The sequence below is a fragment of the Crocodylus siamensis genome, chromosome 9 (genome assembly GCF_052110815.1).
Source record: "Crocodylus siamensis isolate JL-2025a chromosome 9, ASM5211081v1, whole genome shotgun sequence".
In the NCBI taxonomy this organism is placed as follows: Eukaryota; Metazoa; Chordata; order Crocodylia; family Crocodylidae; genus Crocodylus; species Crocodylus siamensis.
The window spans coordinates 53,384,863-53,408,133 of NC_143403.1; the positions used below are offsets into that span (position 1 = coordinate 53,384,863).

The window sequence follows — 23,271 nt, forward strand, 5'->3', positions numbered from 1 at the left end:
AAAAGTGCATCAGTGTCTATTGAGCATGGCACTTTGGGATACAGGCTCTGAATCAGAACTTCCTAGACCTTAAACGCTGGAGGCTGCAAGTGAGAGAGGAACAGTGGGGAAAAACCCTGGTCATACCCAGTTCACTATCTTTCAGCATCCACTCTCTTCCCCTTGACACAGGATAATGGACAAGATGAACCTATGGTCTGACTCAGTAAATGGCAATTCTTATGTTCTTAAGAAGGGGTGGGCAAAATACAGCCTGCCAGGCTATTCTATCTGGCCTGTGGGGCTCCTAAACATTTAGAAAATGTATATTTATCTGCTCCTGGCCGCCTATCAAAGATGACAGGGGCAGTAGGACCCAGGGGGAGCTGGCAGGAGCCAGTAATAAGGCCATCCTGACCTTGCCCCCCCCAACCTCCCCCAAGTGGACATCTCTGCCTGCCACAGCCTTCGAGCTGCTCCAGCACTACGTGGCTGCATGGCCGGACCGCAGAACCACACCAGTACCCCGGGGCCAGGAGCAGGAAGGAGGGTGTGTGTCCATGCAAGGAGGAAGGAGGGGAGGGAGGGGGAGAGAGGGAGAGAGAGTGTGTATGGGGGCTGGGAGTGAGAAACTGTGTGTGTGTGTGTGTGTGTATGCGCGCACACACGTGTGTGCACACGTGTGTGGAGTGAGGGAGGAAGACAGAGAGTATGCGTATGTGCGTGTGTTCATAGGGCGAGTCCCACAAGCACACCCCATCATACACATGCACCTACATCCCCTTCACATTGCCATACATGCAGACACCTACACCCACACACCGTCCCCCTACACACAGCCACCCATACCCCACATATCCACACACAACCACATGCTCCCTCACCCCACACTCACCTATCTCCACGTTTCCCACCCCGCCACAATATACAAGAGTAAGACTTCATTTTAAGCTATTGTGTAATCAACTCTGTGTACACTACGCAAACACATGCAAACCAGGATAAAATATTTTTTGAAATCAAATTAATGAATGTTGTAGATGTTCAATTTTTAGAATGTAAATTGGTATTTTTCTGGTTCTGAGATGGCAAAACCCCTTGCTGAAAGGAGTTTTTCAGGGGCAAGGGGAGGGACTTCTCGTGGCAAAGGTTGGGGGTTAGGGGGCAGGACTTCTGGTGACCAGGGGGCAGGGCACCTGTCACAGGATGAGGCTAACTACGCAGCCATCAACAGCTTGCCAAAAAACTCAGTAAGCAGCCCTCCCCGCAAGATAATTGCCCGCCCCTGTTCTTAAGGATACAGCACCACTAAGGTGCACCCATCAAGAGAGAAGAGAACATTAGCCAAAGAAATCATGGACATGAAATGTAGTGGGGTAGGGGGAGGCAAGATTGCTGGAATAAGCCTTTGGTCTTTGAATTCTATTCTGTCCTACACAGGTTTCTTTACTGTGCTTATCACCATCATATCTGAACACCTTCCATTAAGCATCATGTCTGACTGTTGAATGACAGCAATTAAATTCCTTTCTTTGAAAGACCTCCTGCTTTTTTTGAAGATATTGTCTGAAGAACTCATGTAAATTGCTTGGTACCCAGGAAGATAACAGGAAAGGACCAAGAAAAAAAACCCTGATACGTGGAACTTTAGCTGCAGGGAATCAAAGTACCAGGTTCTGCATACATGGACTATCAAGTCAAACCCTTCGACTAGAGGTGCACCGATATATTGGTCGGATGTCAGATTGGCACCGATATAAAGAAAACAGACTGTATCGGAAATTGGCTTAATGTAGCCGATAAATGTCCTGTGCATGTGCATAGCCACAGTGCAGCATGTATGCAGTGAGGAGCACAGCCCAACAGCGTGGAAAGCTGCATGCAGCTGATAAGTCTGTTGTGGTGAAAGGGGTGGGGGGGAGGGAAGGGGCTTGGGGGCGCAGATCAAGGGCCCTGCAGTGAGGGAGGGAGTGGAGCTGAGGCTGGCACCACTCAGCCAGGGTGGGGCAGGTACATGACGGAGTTGTGGCTTGTCTGGGGGGCAGGGGCAGCTCCCACCACTTCATGCACCCCAGGAGGTGGCAGGGTGGAGCTGTGTGACCCCAGATCTGCACAGGGCAGGGCAACTCCGGGATGGGGCCGGGGCTGTGCCAGGCTCTTCCTGGTGGGGGCTGGACTGGGCTGCATTTGGGGTGGGGCGAGCAATGGCATCGAGAGGCAGGTTTGGGGGCTACAGCAAATTTTGGGGTGGCTGCAGACCCCCCATAACCCTCTACCAGTGCTGCTGCTGCATGCCCAGAGCGCAGCCCAGCCCAGCCCTTGGTAGGAAGAGCCCAGAGCAGCCCCAGCCCCAGCCCACAGTGGCAGCGCACCCTGCCCTGTGCAGATCTGGGGGCACTTGCTCCTGGTAAGCATGCAGTGGCAGAAGCCCTCTCCCCCCACCGGATGAGCCGCTTGCAGCTCTGTACTATGCCCTGCGAAACCGAACCCCTGCCCCAATCCCTCCCCCTCACCACAGGGGCCTTGATCCGCCCCCCCCCACGCCTTCCCTTCCACCACAACAGACTTACCAGCTGGACACTGCTCTTCAAGCTGCCAGGCTGCATATCAGAAATGGGATTGGTATCAGCTAATACATGCCTCCTTAAAAACCAGATATTGGTACTGGCCCCAAAAATCTCTATTGGTGCACTGCTACCTTCCACCCTTAGAAACATAATTTAAATGGTGAAATATGCTTCTAAAATCATACTGGAACATAGGAACAGAAGGAACTTCCTGGGATACTGATTCCAATTCCCTGCTTTCACAGGCAATAATGAAAGATGACCCCACAATTCAACTGTGCCAGTCTAAAGTAATGTATTAAACCCAAAGCTACTCTTCTTTGGTAGCATAGACACTGGGGTGAGTGGCTAGAAGCCAAGAGGTGGAGAGTTTGAGGCCACAGCAGAAGCACTCATGGAGTGGCCATGTCAGATTCCAGTGAATCTGCAAATTTTACTAAATACCTTGCCACAAGGACACAAGAAAGGAAAGGAATCCCAGAGCTTACCCCTCACCTCTCTCCAGCATGCACATACTTTTCAATTTTGGACCACTTTACCCATTTGCTCATCCCAGGAAAGGAACCATTTTGGTTGACATGACATGACAAATTTAATCTAGCCCAGGACAAAAAAAATTAATTCCTGAAACCCTTGTCAAAAGTACCACTTCTCTATTTTAGATTGACCCTAACCATAGGTGGTTGTAGATTTTTAAAAAGGGGGGTGGAAATGGTGGGGTGTACCATCACATATGAAAAAAACACAACACATTTTTCTCAAGTTAAAAATAAATTAAAAGCTGGGGGCCTAGGGCTGTATTATTTAGTTTAAAATTGAGGCAAAAACAAATATAACAGCACTGGAATGAATTAAAAACAATCTACAAGGCTGTGAAACAGGAGCTTCATTGCCAGGAGCAGCTAACAGACAGCAGAATTGCAGAACAAAGGTAGCTTGACTGGTGGAGCATCAAGACCATTAAAAATAAGATAGGGTCCTTAACACCTGTGGAATGAAGAATTCAGAAGAGTAAATTACAACAAGTCATGAAGCTAAATGACTCCATCAGAACTGCCTGACTAGAAGTATCACTGCCACTGCCAGGCAATTGGTTTTAAACTTTGGATTTTTGGGGTTAGGCCTCCTCACCCAAATGACAGCATATAGCAAGAAAAAAAGTTAATCCTGGTTACCACCTAGCCATAGAGTGCAATAAAATTAGATGAGAGCCCACTGGAAATGTTTATGAGATATTCTTTCCATTATTTGTTCTCTCACATTGGCTTCTAATGTGTGACTTAAAATAATTTTCGTGTCATTAAAACAGGTTTGCTTTGCCATGAGGGAAGAACATATGAAAACACTCTTTTCATCTCTAGAGGCTTGCCTGATAAAGTCACCTTGGAGACGACATGGGTTTTCTGGCATTTCTATGATGCATCCCTAATTAATTGGTAAACAGAAGTACCTAAGAGTAAGATCTTTGATTGCGAATGGCTTCTCTGAATTGACTGCCATCTTCTACAGAGAGAGACATCATTTGTGATGAAGATAAACATGGGAGCCGAGTCTAAGAGAATGTAAACTAACTCCCATCCTTCAAGTCTAATAGAAAAGGGTCATATTCAATATTGCATCAAAATGTTTTATGTTTATATTTCCTTCTATGATTAGTTCATCAACATTACTCCAGGGACCAGGAGAGCAACTTGTTTACAGTTTCTTCCAGGCTTCCCTTCCAGAGACGCATTTGTGGGTGCCAAAGTTAGAGACAATCTTTAGAAAATTCTAGGACACAGCTATCATTTTTAAGGGAGTTACTTTCAAAATACAGTTCATAGGTCAAGTGCTTCTCACTATGTGCAGCTTGCCACCAAAGGGCTGAGCAAAATGCTCTACTTCTAGGCTAGGATTTTTAAAGCATCTGAAGGGATCTGGGTATTTTACACCCTTTGAAAACCCCTGCTGGAGTACTAGGCTGGGAGTGAGGATTCCTTTTCCCACTTACTCTTTGCTTTTGGGCAACTCATTTCACCTCTCCATACCTCATCTTTCCATCTAGAAACAGGATGATACTCCTGCTGTGCTGCTAATTTGACAACATTTCATGGGAGTTTCATCTTCTATTTCATGGGGCTTCTCTCAAATATTCCAAAAACTTCTTCTGGTAAAAGCCACTATCTAAACACTATTTTTAATGCTATTTTGAATTTCCAAAGCTTCTCATTGCTTTTCAGTGCTCTTGTTGATATTCTTTGAGCAAAATATAATCAGAGGCCCACCAGACTGATCCATATTTTTACCTGAAGAGTTTAAAGCTTACATTTTTATCTCTCAAGACCTACATTTAGGGTTCCAAATCCTTGGAGGCAATGGGTTCCTGCCATTCCCTCAGAAGTAAGTGGGGGTTGGAAATGCTTGGAAACCTTGCCCCAGATTTAATCTTTTTTATATTTAACACCTGGCAAGCTTGTTCTTACCCTATAGCCCTTTTCAAATCTCTGCATAAATGTGAAAGACTATTGTACACAAACATCCCAATATCTTGAATACTTGTATCTGAGATAAAGATTTGAAAAGGGATCAATAAATATTAAAGCGTTCTCTTTTTCCTAACTTTGTCCTTAATCCCTATAAGCCCCAGGATCCCTTTTCTCCCTTAAACTCTTACTGAGTCATTATCAGGGATCTGGGTTTTCCATTTGTGAAAGAAAAATGAAGCAAAACCAGGATTTTCTCCTTCTAAGGAGAAAAGCCCAGATTTTCTCCATTAAAGGAGAAAAATGTGAGTTAAGGAGGGTTTCACCTTGCAGGCTAGCAGAGTTCCAGCCTGCAAGGGGCTGCAGGGAATAGGGAGAGGACAGTCAGGCAGGGGGTGCCATGTGCATGGACACACATACACATGGCCACCAGGCAGCCTGGAGAGCAGCTCCCACAGGTAAGTCTGGGCAAAGGGGAGGGAATGGGGAGACATGAGGCCATTATAGTGAGGGAGGGAGTTGGGCAGGGCTGGGGCTGCCCAGCCTGGGCAGTGCATGGGACTTGGAGCCCAGGGGCCAGGAAGGGAGCAGGACAGTGCTGCGGGCAAGCTCATCTGCGGGTGGGGAGGGACTAGTTCCCTGCCACTGTATGCACTCCTGGGAGGGGACATGGGGGGCATGTGTGCCCAGATATGTACACGGGGTGGGTGTGGGCTGCCGGCTGTGGGCTCAAGCTACTTGCCCTGCTGTCCTCCTAGGTCCTCCATGGCTCAGTGGGCAGGACCCACTTTGACAGGGGAAGCTCAGTACCGCCGCTGAAAGCCTCACACTGCCATAGTGAAGTGCCCCTTGCCTGCCTGGCAGCAGCAGGGGCACAGCCCCACACTGCCACTCCCACTGCCAGGTGCAGGGGGCACCTTGCCATGGCAGCGCAGGGCTCACAGCAATGGCACCGAGCTTCCCTGCCTGACCCTGCCATGCCAGGTCCTGCCCACTGGGCCATGGAGGCCTTCCGGGGAGGGGCAGCAGGGTGGGGAGCCCCGAGCTTGCAGCCTGCACCCCAGCCCCTCCACACTCTGCTCTCCGCTGGAGCCACAACAGCCACTGCCACCTGTGGGCAGCAGCCGGGGTTTGGGCACTGCTGCAGGGGCAGGAGGCTGTGGACCTGGGTCCATGGCCCTGTAGTCTTGGCAGCTGGCCCCTCCTGGAAGGTTGGAGTCCTGTGGGTAGGGAGTGAGGGGCAGGGGCACTGTCACATCAGAGCTGCCCAGCACCACAAAGCGGGGGGGAGCTGCAGCTGCAGTTGGACCCATGTCCTGGTGAGCAAAGGGGGCAGGGAGAGCTCCGATTTTCTGTGATAAAAAACCCAAAATCAAACACCAAATTTTACAGGTATTTAGAATCTAAGTTACTAAAGTGACTGAGGCACTGGTAGGCTGCCAAACTGCTTGGAATTGTAAATATATCAATAAAACATTGTGCCAACTGACACCTATGTACATATAGTGGTGTTTCATTTTAATTGCAGATTTTGTGGGTTTTAATCAGATAATTTAATCACGGGGCAGGTGGTCAGACATGATGATCCTTCGGGGTCCCTTCCAACTCTACAATCTATGAATTTGTGGTGTTTTTTTTAATCAGAGAATTTGCAATTTTTAAATAGAGAAAACCAGGATCCCTGGTCATTTATAGAATAGCAACATCATCAGGATAAAATGGTGAAAACTGACCATCCATTAATTAGCCTTTTTCATACCTCTGTGAGACAGATAAGCATTGGCAGACACACTGTATGGGTGCTGAGGAGGCAAAGTGACCTGCCTGAGATCACCCATGAGGTGGTCAGTGGCAGATTGGGGTTGAACCTCCAACAGCCAGCACCAGCTCCTGTGCTCCCCCATCCTGCTATCACTACTGGACAAACACAGAATCATAGAAAGAAAGACTGGAAAGGACCTATAAGAACGCCAAGACCAGTCCCCTGCCATGGGCAGGTGGTACTTGGGCTCAAACGAGCTCAACAAGGTATTTGTCCAGCCTCCTCTTAAAGACCATCAGAGACGGTAACAGAAGGAAAAGATTTCTCAACGTCAAAAACAACTGATCCAGGCTGTTAAAGAAGTCTCTTCTTTCAGCCCACTTATTTTGTAACAAGAGATTCTGAGTACCTAGCCTCTTGCAGAAAGGTCCTTCAGAAGAGCAAAGAAACCTGCAACCCTGAGCTTCAAAATATATTTTCCATATCTTTACATTAGATATGGTGAAGGTTCTTCCTACCCAGATGAAGGACCCGGCATTTGTCCCTGTTGAACTTAATCTGGTTTTCTTCAGCCCATAGGACGAGCCTGTCAAGATCTTCCTGAATCCTTGACCTGTTCTCTGATGTGCCCACTTGTCCCCACAGTTTGGTATCATCTGCAAACTTAATCATCGCACTTTTCACTCCTTTGTTCATGTAATTAATAAAGATATTAAAGAGCACATTCCCAAGCACTGATTCCTGGGGTACACCACTGAAAATGCCTTTCTGGGATGAGGCCACCCCATCAATTAAGACCAGCTGGGTTCAGCTGCTGAGCCAGTTCCCAACCCCCTCACTGTAGCCTGGTCTAGGCCAGTACTCTCCAACTTAACTGAGAGGATTTCATAGGAACCAGTATCAAAGGCCTTGCTGAAATCTAGGTAGATGACATCCACCTCCTGTCCCATGTCCAGGTGGTTAGTTACCTGTTCATAAAAGGACACCAGGTTTGTTAGGCATGACCTCCCCTCTACAAAGCCATGCTGGTTGCTTCTCAGTACCCAAGAAGATGCAACTTGTGGATGATGTCCTCCTTGACAATTTTTTCAAAGATCTTCCCCAGGACCAAAGTCAGACTGACCAGTCTATAGTTGCAAAGGTCATTCCTCTTTCCTTTTTTAAAGACAGGTACCACGCTCACCTTCTCATCATTAGGGACAACTCCTGAGTTCCACGATTCCTTGAACAGCCTCACCAAAGGCACTGCTATGAGCTCGGCCAGTTCCTTCAGCACTATTGGGTGAAGGTCATCTGGACTAGCTGACTTGAAAGCGTCCAGTTGATCTAAGAATATCTTCACCTGTTCTGGACTGATTTTATGAGGACTGCTGTCATTGCCATATTCACTGTGCCCCTGGTCTGGTGACCAGTTCTTGCCTGGGTTCAGGAATACTGATGCAAAGTAATTGTTGAGGAGCTTTGCCTTTTCACGGGAGTCAACTGTGAGCTTCCCCTCCATGTTCCATAGGGGTGCCACAATGGAGCTTGATTTTTTTCTTGCTCCCTATGTACCTATAGAAGGATTTTTTGTTATCTTTAGTTTCAGGCACCAGCTTTAATTCCGGTTGCCAGCTTGACATACCCTGGTTTTCCTTGTGTTGTGTCTGCAGATCCTGGCCGCATGAGTGTACCATGGATCCTGAACCATTTTTTCCATTGGAAGTACACTTCTTTTTTCTTTTTGAGAAGTTCCCTAATGTCTCTGTTGAGTCAGACAGGTCTGTTGGCCCCTCTCCCTCTTTTCAATCACATGGGGATAGCCTCTTTTTGAGCAATAAGAATAGCCTCCTTGAGGAAGTGCCATTCTTATTAAGCTCCCAAATCATCCAGATGCTGGCAAAGGGCCTTTCCAACTAGACTCCTGAGTTTACCAAAGTCCACCCGTCTGAAGTCTAGGACTTCTGTTCTGCTGGTAGAGTTCCCAGCCTTTCAGATGATGGTGAATCTAATCAGATCATAATCGCTGTCACCCAGAGCACCTCTAATCTTCAGGTTGCCTACCACATCTTCCTCTTTGGCCAGCACCAAGTCCAGAATGGCTTTACTCCTAGTTGGCCCCTCATGGTCTGTATCAAGAACAGGTCATCTACAGTTACCAGGAAGTTGGCTGATCTGCTGGAGCGGGCTGAATGATCTTCCCAACAGATGATGGGGTAGCTGAAATCACCCATGACAATTAAGTCTTTAGTAGTGGCAGGTTCAGCCAATTCACTGTAGAATGCCAGATCATAATCTCTCCTTGGGAGGGGGGGGCCTGTAATAGATTCCTATCATCAGATCCCCTTCTCCCAAGCCCCCCTGTAACCTTCACTTATAACCTTTCCTTGTAACCTTCCTATCCAATGTTCCATGTAACTATGGTACTGTCAATCAATAAGATTTTACTGCACATACTTTCTTTTTCAAAGCCTGCAAAAAGAATTTGTCATCTGTTGTACCCAGTATAAACATTTTTTTAAAAATCCTTCAGTTCCATGGGGCTGAGGACTTTGATGCTATTCTTCTCTTGTGGTTTCATTCCATTTAATATGCAGCACTTAGGGCACTAAGACTTGCATTCGTTCTTGCTCATGTCTAATTAAGATGAATGGTAACTGTCCACACTGTTCATTACCCTAGAGAAAATCTATTAGCAGTTCTGATGGAGAGTCTCCCAGGAATTACCACCACACTGTTTCTGAAAGGCTTCAAGTCAAAATGCCAGTGATTACGATTGCCACAAAGTGGCTGATCATCCTACATTCTTTTATGATTTACAGTGTTATTTGTGAGAGAGGTTATACTCAGAGACATCTCAAGAAATGTGGAGAGGAGCAAGATGATTTAGAAGCTAACACACAGAACAGGTAGTCAACCTTTCCCACAGCCACCCAGAGTGTCCTCAGGCAAATCACTTAACTTTTCTGTGCTTCAGTTAGCATAACCCCAGCTCCCAGTAGCTACTGTACTCTGTTGCAATCTTATAAGCTCACACGTGTTTCAAAGCTTATATGGTTTGGAACAGAAGCTCACTTGGGTTGTAGTGTCTGGGTGAGACAACTCCGGAATAACAAATAGAAAGGGGCAAAGGAAAAATGTAGAGATATGGAAAATATATCTTCCCTAAATCTTGACCCTCAAGTTTGCAGGTTTCTTCGCTCGTCCAAAGGTCCTTTCTGCAAGATGCTAGGTACTCAGAATATCCTGTTACAAAATAAGAGGCCTGAAAGGAGAGACTTCTTTAACAGCTTGGATCAGTTATTTTTGACACTGAGAAATCTTTCCCTTCTGAGTGACAAGTCCCGTCTGCCCAGTATAAAAAGGGGCTTCTTTACACAGCAATAAGCACTAATTTTGTACCACTAACACATCAACAGTCAGCAGTGAGCAGCATGGATGGTTTCATGATGTTAGTGCAGGTGAAGCTCTCCAGAAGACATGACATTGCCATTAGATGACCGCATGACGAGTGCTATCTGCCTATCACTGTAAGCATTACTCAGCTGGACATCACCTGGCTACTTAGATAGGGGGCTCAAGCTGAGAAATTCAGACTTTTAAAATAATTTCAGTCAGTCCCAAATGGCAGGTAGAGCCATCAAACTGACTTTCCCCATGCCAGGCTAATTGCCTTTAAAAACATCTGTCAGTGCTACATAGTCATTCCCTAAAGTCTGCCAGAAGAAGTTAATTTGCTTTTAGATAAGCCTTGTTAAAAGAAATAAAATCCTGTCCCTCAACGTATGAAGGGTAAATGTCCCACATATAAATCAAGCATGTTAAGTCCATGTTAAAAGGAAGCTGGCATCACCTGTAAATTCAAACCTGGTAAGGCTGGTGAAGGCAGAATTAGACTACACATAGAAGACTCTTGATTACACCAAACAGCCCCAGCACAGGAACCTTTAATTAGTTCAAAATCTTTATCAGGTAAAGTTCTCTCACCAGTGTTGGTAGTTTCCTTTTTGGAGGGAAATTACACAAGCAGGTAATATACAGTGTCCTGCTGAAGGAACACAGAGCAAGCCTGAAATACCCTATCCAGGCTCCTCTCAAAGACAAATGAGAAACCAAATATCATTATAGTCACCAGCACCCTCTCTGTGCTGCCAGCATCCTGGATCCTCCCCAATCCAACTTCAAACCAGTGTGTGGAACTAAATGGCACTGATAACAAATGACCCCCCCTTCAGTCCACAGTCTAACCCCACCTGGGCTGCTTTGCAAGGTGATGCCCTGGACCACTGCACTATCCCAGGTTATATTTAGGGCAATCCAATAAAGTTGTACACTGACCTTAATAAAAAGAATGGGAACATACAGAAAAAAGCAGATCAGAAAGTTTTGCAGAACTGATATCAATGCATCAAGCTACTGCATTTCACGTATTTATTTTGTCAAGCTGTCAAAAATGGCACCTTGGTGGTATGACATAAAAAGGCATTAGAATAGAAAATGCTTTGTACCTAAAAAAGAAAATTACACAAATCCTGATATTAAATGAGATTTAAATGCTATGCAGATACATAAATAAAAGGGTTTCATTAAGCAGGACTAGAATCTATAGAGCAACATATGAAGGATGCATGCATCAGTGATAGGAACAGTCAATGCCATATGATGTAACAAACCAGCCTGGCTCTGGACTCTACTGAAAATGGATTGGTGTGGTTTTTTAATCTTGTCAGCTGCACACCTGCTAACAGATCAGAAAGCTGAAAGGCTGTTTACTTGCATTGCCAACGTTCAAGCTGATTATTTTCTGCAGAAAGAGACAGACATTTACTTTTTGTGTCCCAAAGAAGACTTTTCCACCATTCAAGGACAAATCACAAGCCTGATTCCCTCGCTAGCACTGAAGAAAGAGACAAATGCTCCCAGCTAAATTAAAGGGAGTGTAAAGATTTCATTACAGACAACTCAACAACTTCTCCTGTGTTCTTTTTTTTCTTTTTCTGCAACTCCTGTACCAGGAATAGTAGACACTCATTCAAGCTGCCTCCTTACTTCACAATACTACCCCTGTACGTACTGTAGAGTAGGTTAAATTCATTCGTGTACAGAGTGCCTGATTAAGTCCAGGCACAACACCAATCTTATGTCAGCCTCATTTTAGGGTGGTGAAATACAATGCAACTGTGACCTGGGCCCTCTCACAGATCCTCTGCACAGGACTGAGTTTTATCTAACATGACCAAGGCTTTCAAAGAGCCTCAGTCATCTATAGAGATGGCCCTTCCTCTATGGACTCCAAAACCATGATCTGGACCATAAAAGTGTCCCTCATCCGCCTGTACCCCCTCTTCAGCATCCAGAACTGCAGGTCTCTGTAGCATTAAAGGATAACATAGACATCTGAGAGCTACACAGTCAGTGTAGGAGTTCCCCACATTAAACTGTTCAATCTGCAGCTTCTAAACAGATCAGCTCCCAGCACTTCCACTGGAAGAGGATTCCTAAACCTCACAGTCAAGGTACTTTACCCAATAGCCATTCTCAGGCTCCTTCTGGTCTTGTTAAACCTCTCCACATTCCCTGCTCTTTGTAAAACTATAAAGAGAATTAATCTCTCCTCTTTCCCTGCGGAATATGGAAGCCTTCCAAAATCTGTTTTTGAAAAATACAATACAGTGGCAAATGGCAACACACAACATTAAACAAGAGCAAAAGGAGAGATTGATAACAACAGTATTGGTTCACTGGGTACATTACTGTCCTCTCCTTGAGTTACAACAATGGCAATAAGTGCAGCTCATCAAAGGAGCCACTGAGAACCCCTCCTCACCCTCAGATAATCCCCAAAGCACATGGTAATTTGACTCAACTGGGAGGGTGCCATTTCCAGGAGAGGATGATGAAGTATTTCACTGTTAATAGCTTTATAGAGCTTATCAATTTCAATGCATAACTTGCATTTTTGAGATTTTGCCAAGGAAGGTTGGAAATTTAACCTCACCTTGTAGAAACATTTCAAAGATGTTTTAACCTGTGGTTAGATTTGATGCAGAAGCACAGAGCACTGGGATTAAGGATGGCCTTCTATATTTTTATGTGATGGAAGTCATCTAAGAGGAGGATAATATCTTTCATCATGCTGCACTATGTGTTGTGAAATTAGGTGACAAGAGCATAAGGGTTAAGAAAGGAAAGTTGACAATTTGGATCTCATTTCCATCAGCAGACCCCCTTTCAGCAAGCGTCTATTTTTTTGCATGTAATGTTCCTCCATTCTTGAATCATCTGCCTCTTTTACACTTGCTTAGAGAGTGCAATCTGGACAAATGAGATCTGGGATTCTTGTCTGGGAGTCAGGATGCCCTGATCAATAAACCAATTACTGCTACTTACTTGCCATGCTGTCCTGGACAAGTCGCTTTACTTCTATGCCTCAGTTTCTCTCATCTAACTGGGAGCTATGTATAGAGGACTTACTGTTTGGGGATGTTGTGAGGGTTAATCTGTTAATGTCTGCAGCATCCCATGAACATAACAAAATGTATTCTTATTATACAGACACTGGCTACAGCCTAGCCCTGCACTAGGGAGGTAGAAATAAATCCAGTCTGGTTTTATACTGCAGTGCACCAGTAACCATGCAAGTGCCTACCTATGTAAATCCATCACTCAGCATTTAAATGCTTGTTAAGTATCACAGGGAAATGATTGGATTATTTTTCACTGATTCTGAATGGGAAACTCAGCAGTACATTATAAGGAACTCAGATGCATGCTATTTACCATAGTTTTACATTGTATGGGTTGAGACAATGTATAATTTGACCCTATATTTCTGTAAAAAAAAAATGTTAGGATTTTTGTATGTCTGGTGTATAAGTCAACCCTGCCTCGGTGTGCCAGGCGCTGGAAGCCTGGCAGGCTCGCAGGAGAGGAAGAATGCTGGCAAGTTTCCAGGAAGTTGGATCGGGCCCCTGGGAACTTGGGCAGCACGTGGCCCAGTGGCAGCCCACCCGCCCAGCCCTGGCGGGTGCTGCCAGCATGGAGGGAAGAACCAGGCCCCCTTGCAGCTCAGGGGATGCCCGGCCCAGTGGCAGCTTGCCCCCCAGCCGTGGGGCAGGTAGGGAGGCTTCGCCGAAAGCAGGATCAGGCCTTCGCCGCTTTTGCTTTCCGTAGGTGCCTGCAGCTGGCAGGATGCCTGGTGTTGCCCAGGAAGGGGCTGGCTTTTCCCAGCAGCAGCAAGGGGTGTTGTGGGGAGGCTGGCCCTACCTGACACCCTGTGCTGCCCCTGGGGAAAGCTAGCCCCTTCCTGGTCAGCACTAGGCATGCTGCTGGCCACAGGTACCTGCTGAAGGCAGAAGCAGCAATGGGCCCAATCGTGCTTTTGGCAGAGCCTCCCTGCCTGCCTGCAGCTGGGGGGCAAGCTACCGCCAGGCTGGGCAGCCCCTGAGCTGTGAGGTGGCCTGGTCTTTCCCTCCACAGCGGCAGCACCCCTGGGGCTGGCTGGCCAGGCTACCAGCAGGCCATGTGCTGCCCAAGCTCCTAGGGAGCTCCCAGGAAGGTGCAAGTGCTGCTCGCAGAGCATGAATTTTAAGAGTTAAAATTTTGGCTTCAAAACTTGACTTATACACGGTGAAATATGGTATTAGCTTTCACTGTAATTACCTAAGGCCATGTTGTATCCCCCTGAGGTGGAGGATAAGGCGGCCCAGGGAACTGTCATGCTCGCTTTACAAAGCTCCTGTCCAAAACTCCCCGTAAAGGCAAAGGTGATTTATGAATAGGGACCTACTTAATTTGTGGTTTTACAGACTTCACAGAAACTGTAAAATCTGGGATTGTCCACAAAATCTGCAAAATCAACAAAAAAGAACCTTAATAAAAATAAAAGTCCGGCTCCCCACTGGGATCCAGTGGTCCTTGGTGCCAGAAGGGGATGACGCCGGCTGGCTTAGCAACACAAATGGCAGCAGACAATATAGCTATTGCCCCCTTGTCCTCCTTCCTCCGTCCCCTCCCGAGCCTCTTTGCCAATCAGTGCTGAGGGGTGGGGCTGCACAAACAGCAGCCAGCCAGCCAGATAGCAGCTGCCGCCTTGCCCCTCCTCCCCCTGGGGCCTCTTTGCCAATCAGCACTGAAGGACAGAGCTGCACAAGGGGCAGGGCACAAAGGGCAGTCACCCATCAAAATGATGGCCACACCCTTATCCTTCCTCTCCCTGGGCCCTCTCCACCAATCAGCACTAAGGGATGGAGCCTCTCCACCAATCAGCACCAAGAGCTGCTACAAAATGAGAACTTTAGCCTGCAATCAACCCGCAAAAATTGATAAGTCCCCCAGAATTTAGGTAGACCCCTATTTATGAACACAGCAGACCCTTGGGATCCATAATGAATGGACACTCCAGCCAGCACGCTGTCACTGGTCCTTACACAATCGATCACATAGCACTTATAACTCATTGAGCCTTCAGAAGCCTGAGAATATTTCACAGCACACCACCAAGTTATTTGTGAAACCTGTAGGCAGTCTGTTGTCCTTACACAGTAGAAAACAGCCATGTATCCAGCTGGCTTACATAATTAGACACATTCCCAGCACATAAACACCACTCAAACTCATTTTCAGAAATCAGTGGCACTCAGTTACACACAAGACAAGTGGATATTCCAGCCACTCCATCCTCTGCACTTCTACTGGTTACAGTCCTCAGCAGAGCCTCACCCATCTCTCCCCCACACATGCACACAAAGGGATATGCTACTTTGCATTCAAACCAAAAGTATTCTTGTGTCATGATCAAATTCTGAGAAGGCTGCATGGCACCAATCAGTATAGTCCTACTTATTGCACTGGAGAGTTTACAAGGGCTAGTCCACACCTGTGCAGTATTAAATCATGCAAAGTAAAGAATATCCTGTTACCAAGGCAGAATGGAGGCATGCTGAATACTTTGGTAAGAGGCAGCATCTTTTTAAAGAAAGATATTTTGGGGTGGGGAAAAGAGAACTGTCAAACCAAGAGCATCATTTCCACCCAGGGCCAGCCCGTCCCATACTGCAAAACCTGCAGCCATAGGGGGGCCCCTTGTGTCTGGCCACTCACCACCCCTCCCTCCCTTCCTGCTGCCGGCGGTGGCTTCATCAGCTGCTCGCCACCCTCCACCTCTGCCACCGGCTTCTTCTGCCACTCAGTATCCCCTCTCTCCCCGCCCATACAACCAGCTTCTTCAGGGCAGTGGGCCCCAAAACTATTTCTTGCAGGGAGCACCAAAAAAATGCAAGCCACCCCTTCTTCCACCCTCCATCCTGTGAGGTTGTTGCTTCTCTCTCCATCCCTACTCAAATACACACCATTGAGGTGTGCCCCTAGAGAAATATATATATAGAGAGGCATAATTTACTGAGGGCTAGATCCTTTTGGAGAGATCAATGGGAATTTAGCCATTGATTTCAGTATTGTTAGCATCAGTCCCTAACACTGTGACTGACTCCCAAGTCAGAAAAGTGTGTCTCAGCTGGTGCTAAAAAAGCTCTGGTTTTGGGCACCCCAACTGTTAGCCAGTTGCACATAGTTTCCAAGTGCACTGGCTTCTATCTAGTATGCCAAAGCATATTCTTAACCAGCATATGCTACAATGTATCACAGAATCATAGAAAATTAGGGTTGGAAGGGACCTCAGGAGGTCATCTAGTCCAATTCCCCTGCACAAAGCAGAAACTTCCCCAACTAGATCATCCCACTCAAGGCTTTGTGTAGCGGGATCTTAAAATCTCCAAGGATGGAGAGTCTACATCCTCTCTGGGTAACCTGTTCTAGTGTTTTACTACCCTCCTAATGAGAAGGCTTTTTCCTTTCTGCGCTGCAACTTGAGCCCACTGCTCCTTGTTCTGTCATCTGCCACCACTGAGAACAGTCCAGCTCCATCCTCTTTGGAACTGCCCTGCAGGTAGTTGAAGACTGCTATTAAATCCTGTCCCCAGTCTTCTCTTTTCTAGACTAAATACCCAGCTCCCTCAGCATCTCTTCAGAAGTCATGTGCCCCAGCTTCCTAGGTAACTCTGAGTAGTCTGTAAGTTGCACTACCCTAATTAGCAGCAGTTCCTCTGCATGGCAAAAAGCTCCTGGCTTACCTGGTGATGATGGCAAGGTGAGGAGGGCTCATGCAGGCCCCCATGAAGAGCACCACATTCTCATGCCGCGTCTGTCGGTAGGCCATCACTTCCCGCTTGAAGGCCTTCAGCTGGTCTTCGTTGTCCCTCTCAATGTCGATGAGGCGGATGGCCACCTCACCATGCCAACGTCCATGGAACACCTGGCCAAAGCGCCCTTTGCCAATCAGTTCTCCAATCTCCAGCTGCTCAAAGGGGATGTCCCACTCCTGGAGAAAGATACTGGTCTGGCTGGCCTTGCGTGGGAAGTTGCGAGCAGAGAGGAGAGAGAGGTTCATTTCCTCAAAGTCATCCTCAGACTCCTGGGCCTCCTCAGTCCCATCCTCATTCTGCAAGGAGACAAATGCATCTTGCTTGCATTCCTTGGCACGTGCAAGGCACTGGGGTAGAAAAGGAACATTTGCTTCCACTGCTGGTGCATGGAACACACTATAAAATCAGGTGGAGTTTTTCCCACCAGCACAATGGTTACGCACAAAGCTGCCTGCCCACTTCTCAGAGACCTTCTCTTTGCCAGTGAGAGTGTTTCCAAGACCCAGGCATGGTCAAAACCACACCCCTGTCTCTCCCCCTGTCCTACACCCCCCATTCCTCCCTCCTTTAGTTAGATGGCAGATGGCTGATTTGGAAGAGATCAGATGGCAGATTTGGAAAAGACCAAACTGCCAGTGTTGCTCTATTAACCAGATGGCAGGAGAACTAGAAATGAGGCTCTGCTGAGAGGGGGATTAGCTAGTGCTGTAGCATCACTTCTCGGAAGAGGCTTGGAGCAAGGGAGTTGGGGATTAGGATTAAAATGGAACACAGACTGAGGCCAGAAAATTGGCATGAATTAAAGTCTGCCAGAGCTCCACTCTCTACTGGGGCACTGAAAGAACCCTAAACGTGAGTACGTGGACAGTAATTGGAAGTTAGTTTGTAATTGTGTGGATTCAGGTAAACTGAACTATGAGGCTCAGGAACAGAGGAACTGAAATAAATGATATTTGCGCCAAGATACCATGGAAACTTGCAAACCAGATGCTAAAGGCAAAAGGTTGAAAAACAACAGTATATTTTAGTTAAATATTTTTTTCTGATGCCATAAAAAAAATTAGCCACTCTTCACTGAGATTCTCAACTATTACAGCAGTCCCCAGAGTTCAGCAGACTGAATCTCATTCAGAACTATGCTGAATTAGTTCTTCATGGAACATGCATTGTTCTACTAACTTCCAGATAACCTTGAGTGACCATGTCCCCTTCCCCATATATGCATAATTACTTTCACATAGAGTATATGGAAATATATATACATTATGGACTGGATTTGCACCAATATAAACAAAAACAGAAACTGGCCCACACACAAAAATCCCCAGGATGAATGAACAACTAAAAGATCAAATAGAGACACATATTTATTAGGGCAGACAGATATTTGAGCTGATTATTCACACATTATATTGTGAATCTCGTCCTTGTTCATTGACAATTTACTCAGTGAATAATTTTTCATCATATTCAATGAGCTCTGGCAAACAAACACATTACTATCCTGGATGCATGCAGGGGACCGATAGACTTAAAGCCAAACATGAAGTCCGCAACTGCTATCACAACTGCTTCCAAGTGGAAGATGCTCAGAAACTACAGCAATACGTACAGCAGTATAAAGCTGAAATAGGCAGACTCAGGAATGTACAAACGATTAGAGAAATTACAGAAATATATTTCCGGCTGTATCTATGTTATTTTACTAAAGAATCATAGAAAATTAGGGTTGGAAAGGAACTCAGAAGGTCATCTAGTTCAATTCACCTGATCACAGCAGGATCATCACCAACTAGATCATCCCACCCAGGGCTTTGTCTTAGAAACCTCCAAGGATGAAGAGTCCACAACCCCTTGCTGTGTAACCTGCTCCAGTGTTTTACTACCCTCCCAATGAGAAAGTTTTTCCTAATATCTAACCTAAACTTCCCTTGCTGCAACTTGAGCCCATTGCTCCTTGTTCTGTCATCTCTCACCACTGAGAACAGCCTAGCTCCATCCTCTTTGGAACCACCCTGCACGTAGCTGAAAGCTGCTATTAAATCCCCTCTGTCTTCTCTTCTCCAGACTAAGTAAGCTCAGTTCCCTCAGTCTTTCCCCATATGTCATGTGCCCCAGCCCTCTAACCATTTTCATTGCCCTCCACTGGACTTTCTCCAATTTATCTATATCCTTTCTGTAGTGGTGTACATAAGACTAGACTAGACTGTAGTGGTGGATAGAAGACTATTTTCTGTTCCATTACTGCAACAAGGGGGTGTCACAAATATAGCCACCCCATCCAAGCTGCTGGACTACTGGTGGGTCAGGGAGTTTGAATGTGGCTAACAGTAGGCATGAACTTCATAGAATCTGGTGCCCCTGGGGACTGGCCAGTCAACTGCAAGGGGGTGAGCAAGGGCTGAGCTGACATAGCCCTACTTGCCCTGCAGCTACTTGGCTTGCAGCCATTTGCCCCACTGCTTCTGCCACAGTTACTGCAAGTGCTGTGGTTATGACCTTTGACACTGTTGTGTCTGCCACCACGGATCCAGCCTGTGAGGAGCCCCACAGTCTGGAAATACCCCAAAGTATGGGGTGAGTTTGACACCCCTGCTGTAACACATTTGCTGCCTGGCCTTCCACCTTTATGCAAACATGACATCCACCTTTCCACTAACATGCTATCAAAAGCTTCCAGAACTGTCTGCGTCTCTATAACTCAGTCACTGCTGTGACTGCATCTTATGAAGACATACCCCAAGACTGCTTTAAATTAGGTGATTTGGGGACTATAGCAGCATAGGCACAGCAATATGGAGCACGGAGCTCAGCCTGGGCTAACCATCCAAATATTTACCCAACTTCTCAGGTACTGTTAGCATCCCATGCTGATCTTTTGTCCTTTTGTATCTACACTGCTATGGTCCTGTTCCCCAAGCTCTTCAAAATGAGATACATCACTATGAACTACAGTCACAGAGTGACTACACTGTAGATGTACCACCCAGAGCTTGAGACAGCAGTGATTGACCTTTCAAACCTGACTCCCCTCTGGCAAGGAAGAGGAGTAACCCCATTAAAACCAACCTAACTGGAAGCAGGATCAGGACCATTTGTTAATTCAATTAAATATCACAATGAAGATGCACATTTTATGCCTACTTCTGTGAACTGCATGCTGATATGTATATAATATAATGGTCCATTAAGCACAATATTGAAACCAGCTAGTTCTATATAATTGTCTTTCATAAGAAATATGGATCACAAAGGTGACAAAATGCCAAAGCACTAGGCCATGACAAGGTCCTGTTTAACGAACTTCAACTCTTCAAGTTTTTCTTTTAGTCTATGAAGGAAATAAAAAGCCTACATTGTTCTGGTGAGTTTCTTACCTCTGATGTTGGCTCCACTTCAATTTGAAGTAATGGATTTCCTTCAAGGCTGTTACAAAAAATTACCACAGTGTGAAAACAAAGTGACATACAGAACATACGACGTACAGAATGGCTGCACTGTGACATGGGTGTCATGTCCTGCTTCCCTCATGATCAGCCTCTACTAAAGCAAAAGAAAATAGCAGCCAGAAACATCAGTCTCAACTTCATTTGGTGACAGCGATTTCACAGATAGGCTTCAATGAACCTCATATCTCCCACCTCTAGATAGCTCCTACCTTTTAGGAAAGTTCCAGTCCAAACTCAGAATTTCAACCATACCAGATTATATAGCTAAAGAGTATATAACTAAAGCTGCCCCTTCACAGAAGAGCTAGGAAGAGCTGAGATGAAATTGCAGGTGAACCCACCTATCTGACATGGGGAAAAAGTATTTTTTGATAGTCAATTTTAGAATGTCTGTGTCCCCATAAAGGGAAGATTTTAAAGGCTTCCTGTATAGCTGGAACATAAGCTGTTCATTGTAGTAAGTAAACAGGACAAAGACACAGATATGTCCTTATATTGTTGGAAATACTTTTTTTGTATCTATGATGCCTATTGTAGAGCCCAATTTGGATATCTTTAATGATGCTTCCTCCCTAGAACCTGGGCCTGGACTTTGGCATAGGACTCAGATGACTCATGGATCAATGAAAAATTCACAGCAGTAGCTAGGCAGAGCTGCCAGGCAGAGGGGTCCCAGGTATTAAATTATCATTATTACAGTTACATTAGTATAAGCCTTAAGCCAAATCTGCACTTCTTGGTCACATTAACCCTAACCTTACACAAGTCAATTCCCATTGATTCTAGGAGGAGCTTGCCTGAATAAGGATCGAGTAAATTCCAATGTACATTTTCAAGATTTGGCTCAGCAGAGGCATTTTTTAGGATCACAAGCACTTAAGGGCAGGGACCACATTTCTACAGCAACCAAAACAATGGGATCCTTTACTGTTAATAGTAAAGCAATTCATAGTGGAATATGTCCAATAACAGCCTGAATAGTTAGCAGTATAAAAGAACTATAGTGCTGAAAGTAGAAATAATGGAGAGTGCTTTGAGGCTAGGAGAGGAAGCATTGCTTTAGCACAGCCCCAGACGCATCCAAATGCTGTGACCCAGTCCTGCTCATTCAGTTTAGTTGCTATTAGAATGCTATAAAGCATTAAATGACTTTCTTATGCAAACCATTGTTGTGCACTGCTCAGCTTAAGCTTAGTGAATTATGTGCCGTTTCTGATTCAATTTTTACCTTGTACATTATGGATTGTCAGTTAATAACCCCAAGTCCTCTAGCACAGATTGCTGTATCAGTTTACATTCAGAGATGAGACTACATTGTCATCTCCCTGTGCACTCTGTTCTTTAGAAAATCCTCTCTCTTCCACTGCAAGTGTTTTATATTTCAGAAGCCTGATTCATATTTACCTGTCAAATTGCTTTGCATTAGTAGGGCAGTATAAATGGGCCTAAGAAATCCTGCACCAGATGTTGAGAATATGTTGCAATGCAGGTCTAATGCAGGGAGGTGTTATGAGGAAAAACTGAAAGACAAGAATCTTGTCATGTAGATGGTATAAAGCTTGAGTGTGCCCCCGGACAAACTCTGGTATAATCTACAGTGGTTTACCATACCTACAGAAATTACATCAGGATCAAAACAGATGTGAAGCTATCCTACGGTAGCTGACACAGTAAACGGATATTACTGTACTTTACACCAGCACAGCTTTGTCTTTGATTCTTACAGATGTAATTCTCCAGGTGGCTGGGCAACATCACACTGGTTCAGGGATTCAGGCATCTTCTATCTGTTGCTTTTTTATTCCAGTTTAAAATGAGAAGATCAGGTTCTGATAGTTTAACTGGCACAAAAAAAATCTCATCTGATGAAGCCTTTAGCTAATTCTTGACTAAGAACAACCACATTACTTCTATCCATTAGACCAGGTACAGTATAAGCAGTTTCCTTAATCTTGTCTCTCATAATATTATTAATACTTATCTGTCAAGTGCATGAATTCAATTCTGCTTCTAAATTCAAGTCAGTGCTTTTCAATTATACTAGTGATAAATTCAGAGCAACTTCAGTGAAATCAATAGAGTTATTTAGCTTTTTTGCTGGAATAAGTGGAATATAGTCTGAGTCAAAGCTTCATACATATACAGCAGACCCAAACATATCTTACCTCAATATTCCTCTAACAGGAATGCTGTTAAAATTTGGGAATGCAAGCTGTACACAATCTCCAGGCACGTCTAACCATGCAAGAGATTATGGTTTTAAGAACCCCATTTCTGCTAAAATGGCCTGGGCTGCAAGGGATATATTAACGTCACATTTGGCTCAGAAACAGGCCCTGATATACCCAACATGGCAATATTTATTATGGTGCTAGTAACCCATGAGAATGGCTGCTCTGTTTCTGTCATTCCGGTTGGCTCACTTGGCTTTAGATGAGGTCCTTTAGACCCCCTGACAGGTTGCCAATGTATTTAGAAAAGTGTGGGCGATCCTGATAGAAACTACATTTCTGTCTGGACTGAGAGCTTATCTGCCAAATTTCTGGGTTATATAATCCCTGAAAAGTAGAGTTTATAAAAAGGATCTGCAACAGCTCCTGAAATGTAACATCGCTGCTGGGTGCTGTTAATGTATCACAGATCAGAGCATTCACCAGGAAGATCTTAGTGAACACGGAACTGAACAAGGAGAGCAGCCACAAGTAAAAGGAAAAACTGAAGCTACTGGGGAGAGCTTTTCCTAGCTGCCAATTATAAACCAAGTTTCAGGAGTGATTTAGAAACTTACTGCAAACTTTATGGAACTTAAAATAAACATCTATTAGTGCTGCCTGTAATTAAGGTTACCTGACTCTTTCTACCGTAAGATGA

The 23,271-nt window shown here is 45.4% G+C and overlaps 1 protein-coding gene across 1 annotated transcript in view; it reads right to left on the reverse strand.

Moving 5' to 3' along the window:
- The window catches only part of KSR2 (kinase suppressor of ras 2), a 291,041-nt gene that overhangs the window by 69,125 nt on the left and 198,645 nt on the right, over positions 1-23,271 (reverse strand). The window contains exons 14-15 of the mRNA XM_090063955.1: positions 20,329-20,377; positions 16,880-17,247 (exon numbers count right to left, since the gene is read on the reverse strand). Of these exons, the coding sequence (XP_089920081.1) occupies positions 16,880-17,247; positions 20,329-20,377 (417 nt within the window). The remainder of the gene's footprint in view (positions 1-16,879; positions 17,248-20,328; positions 20,378-23,271) is intronic.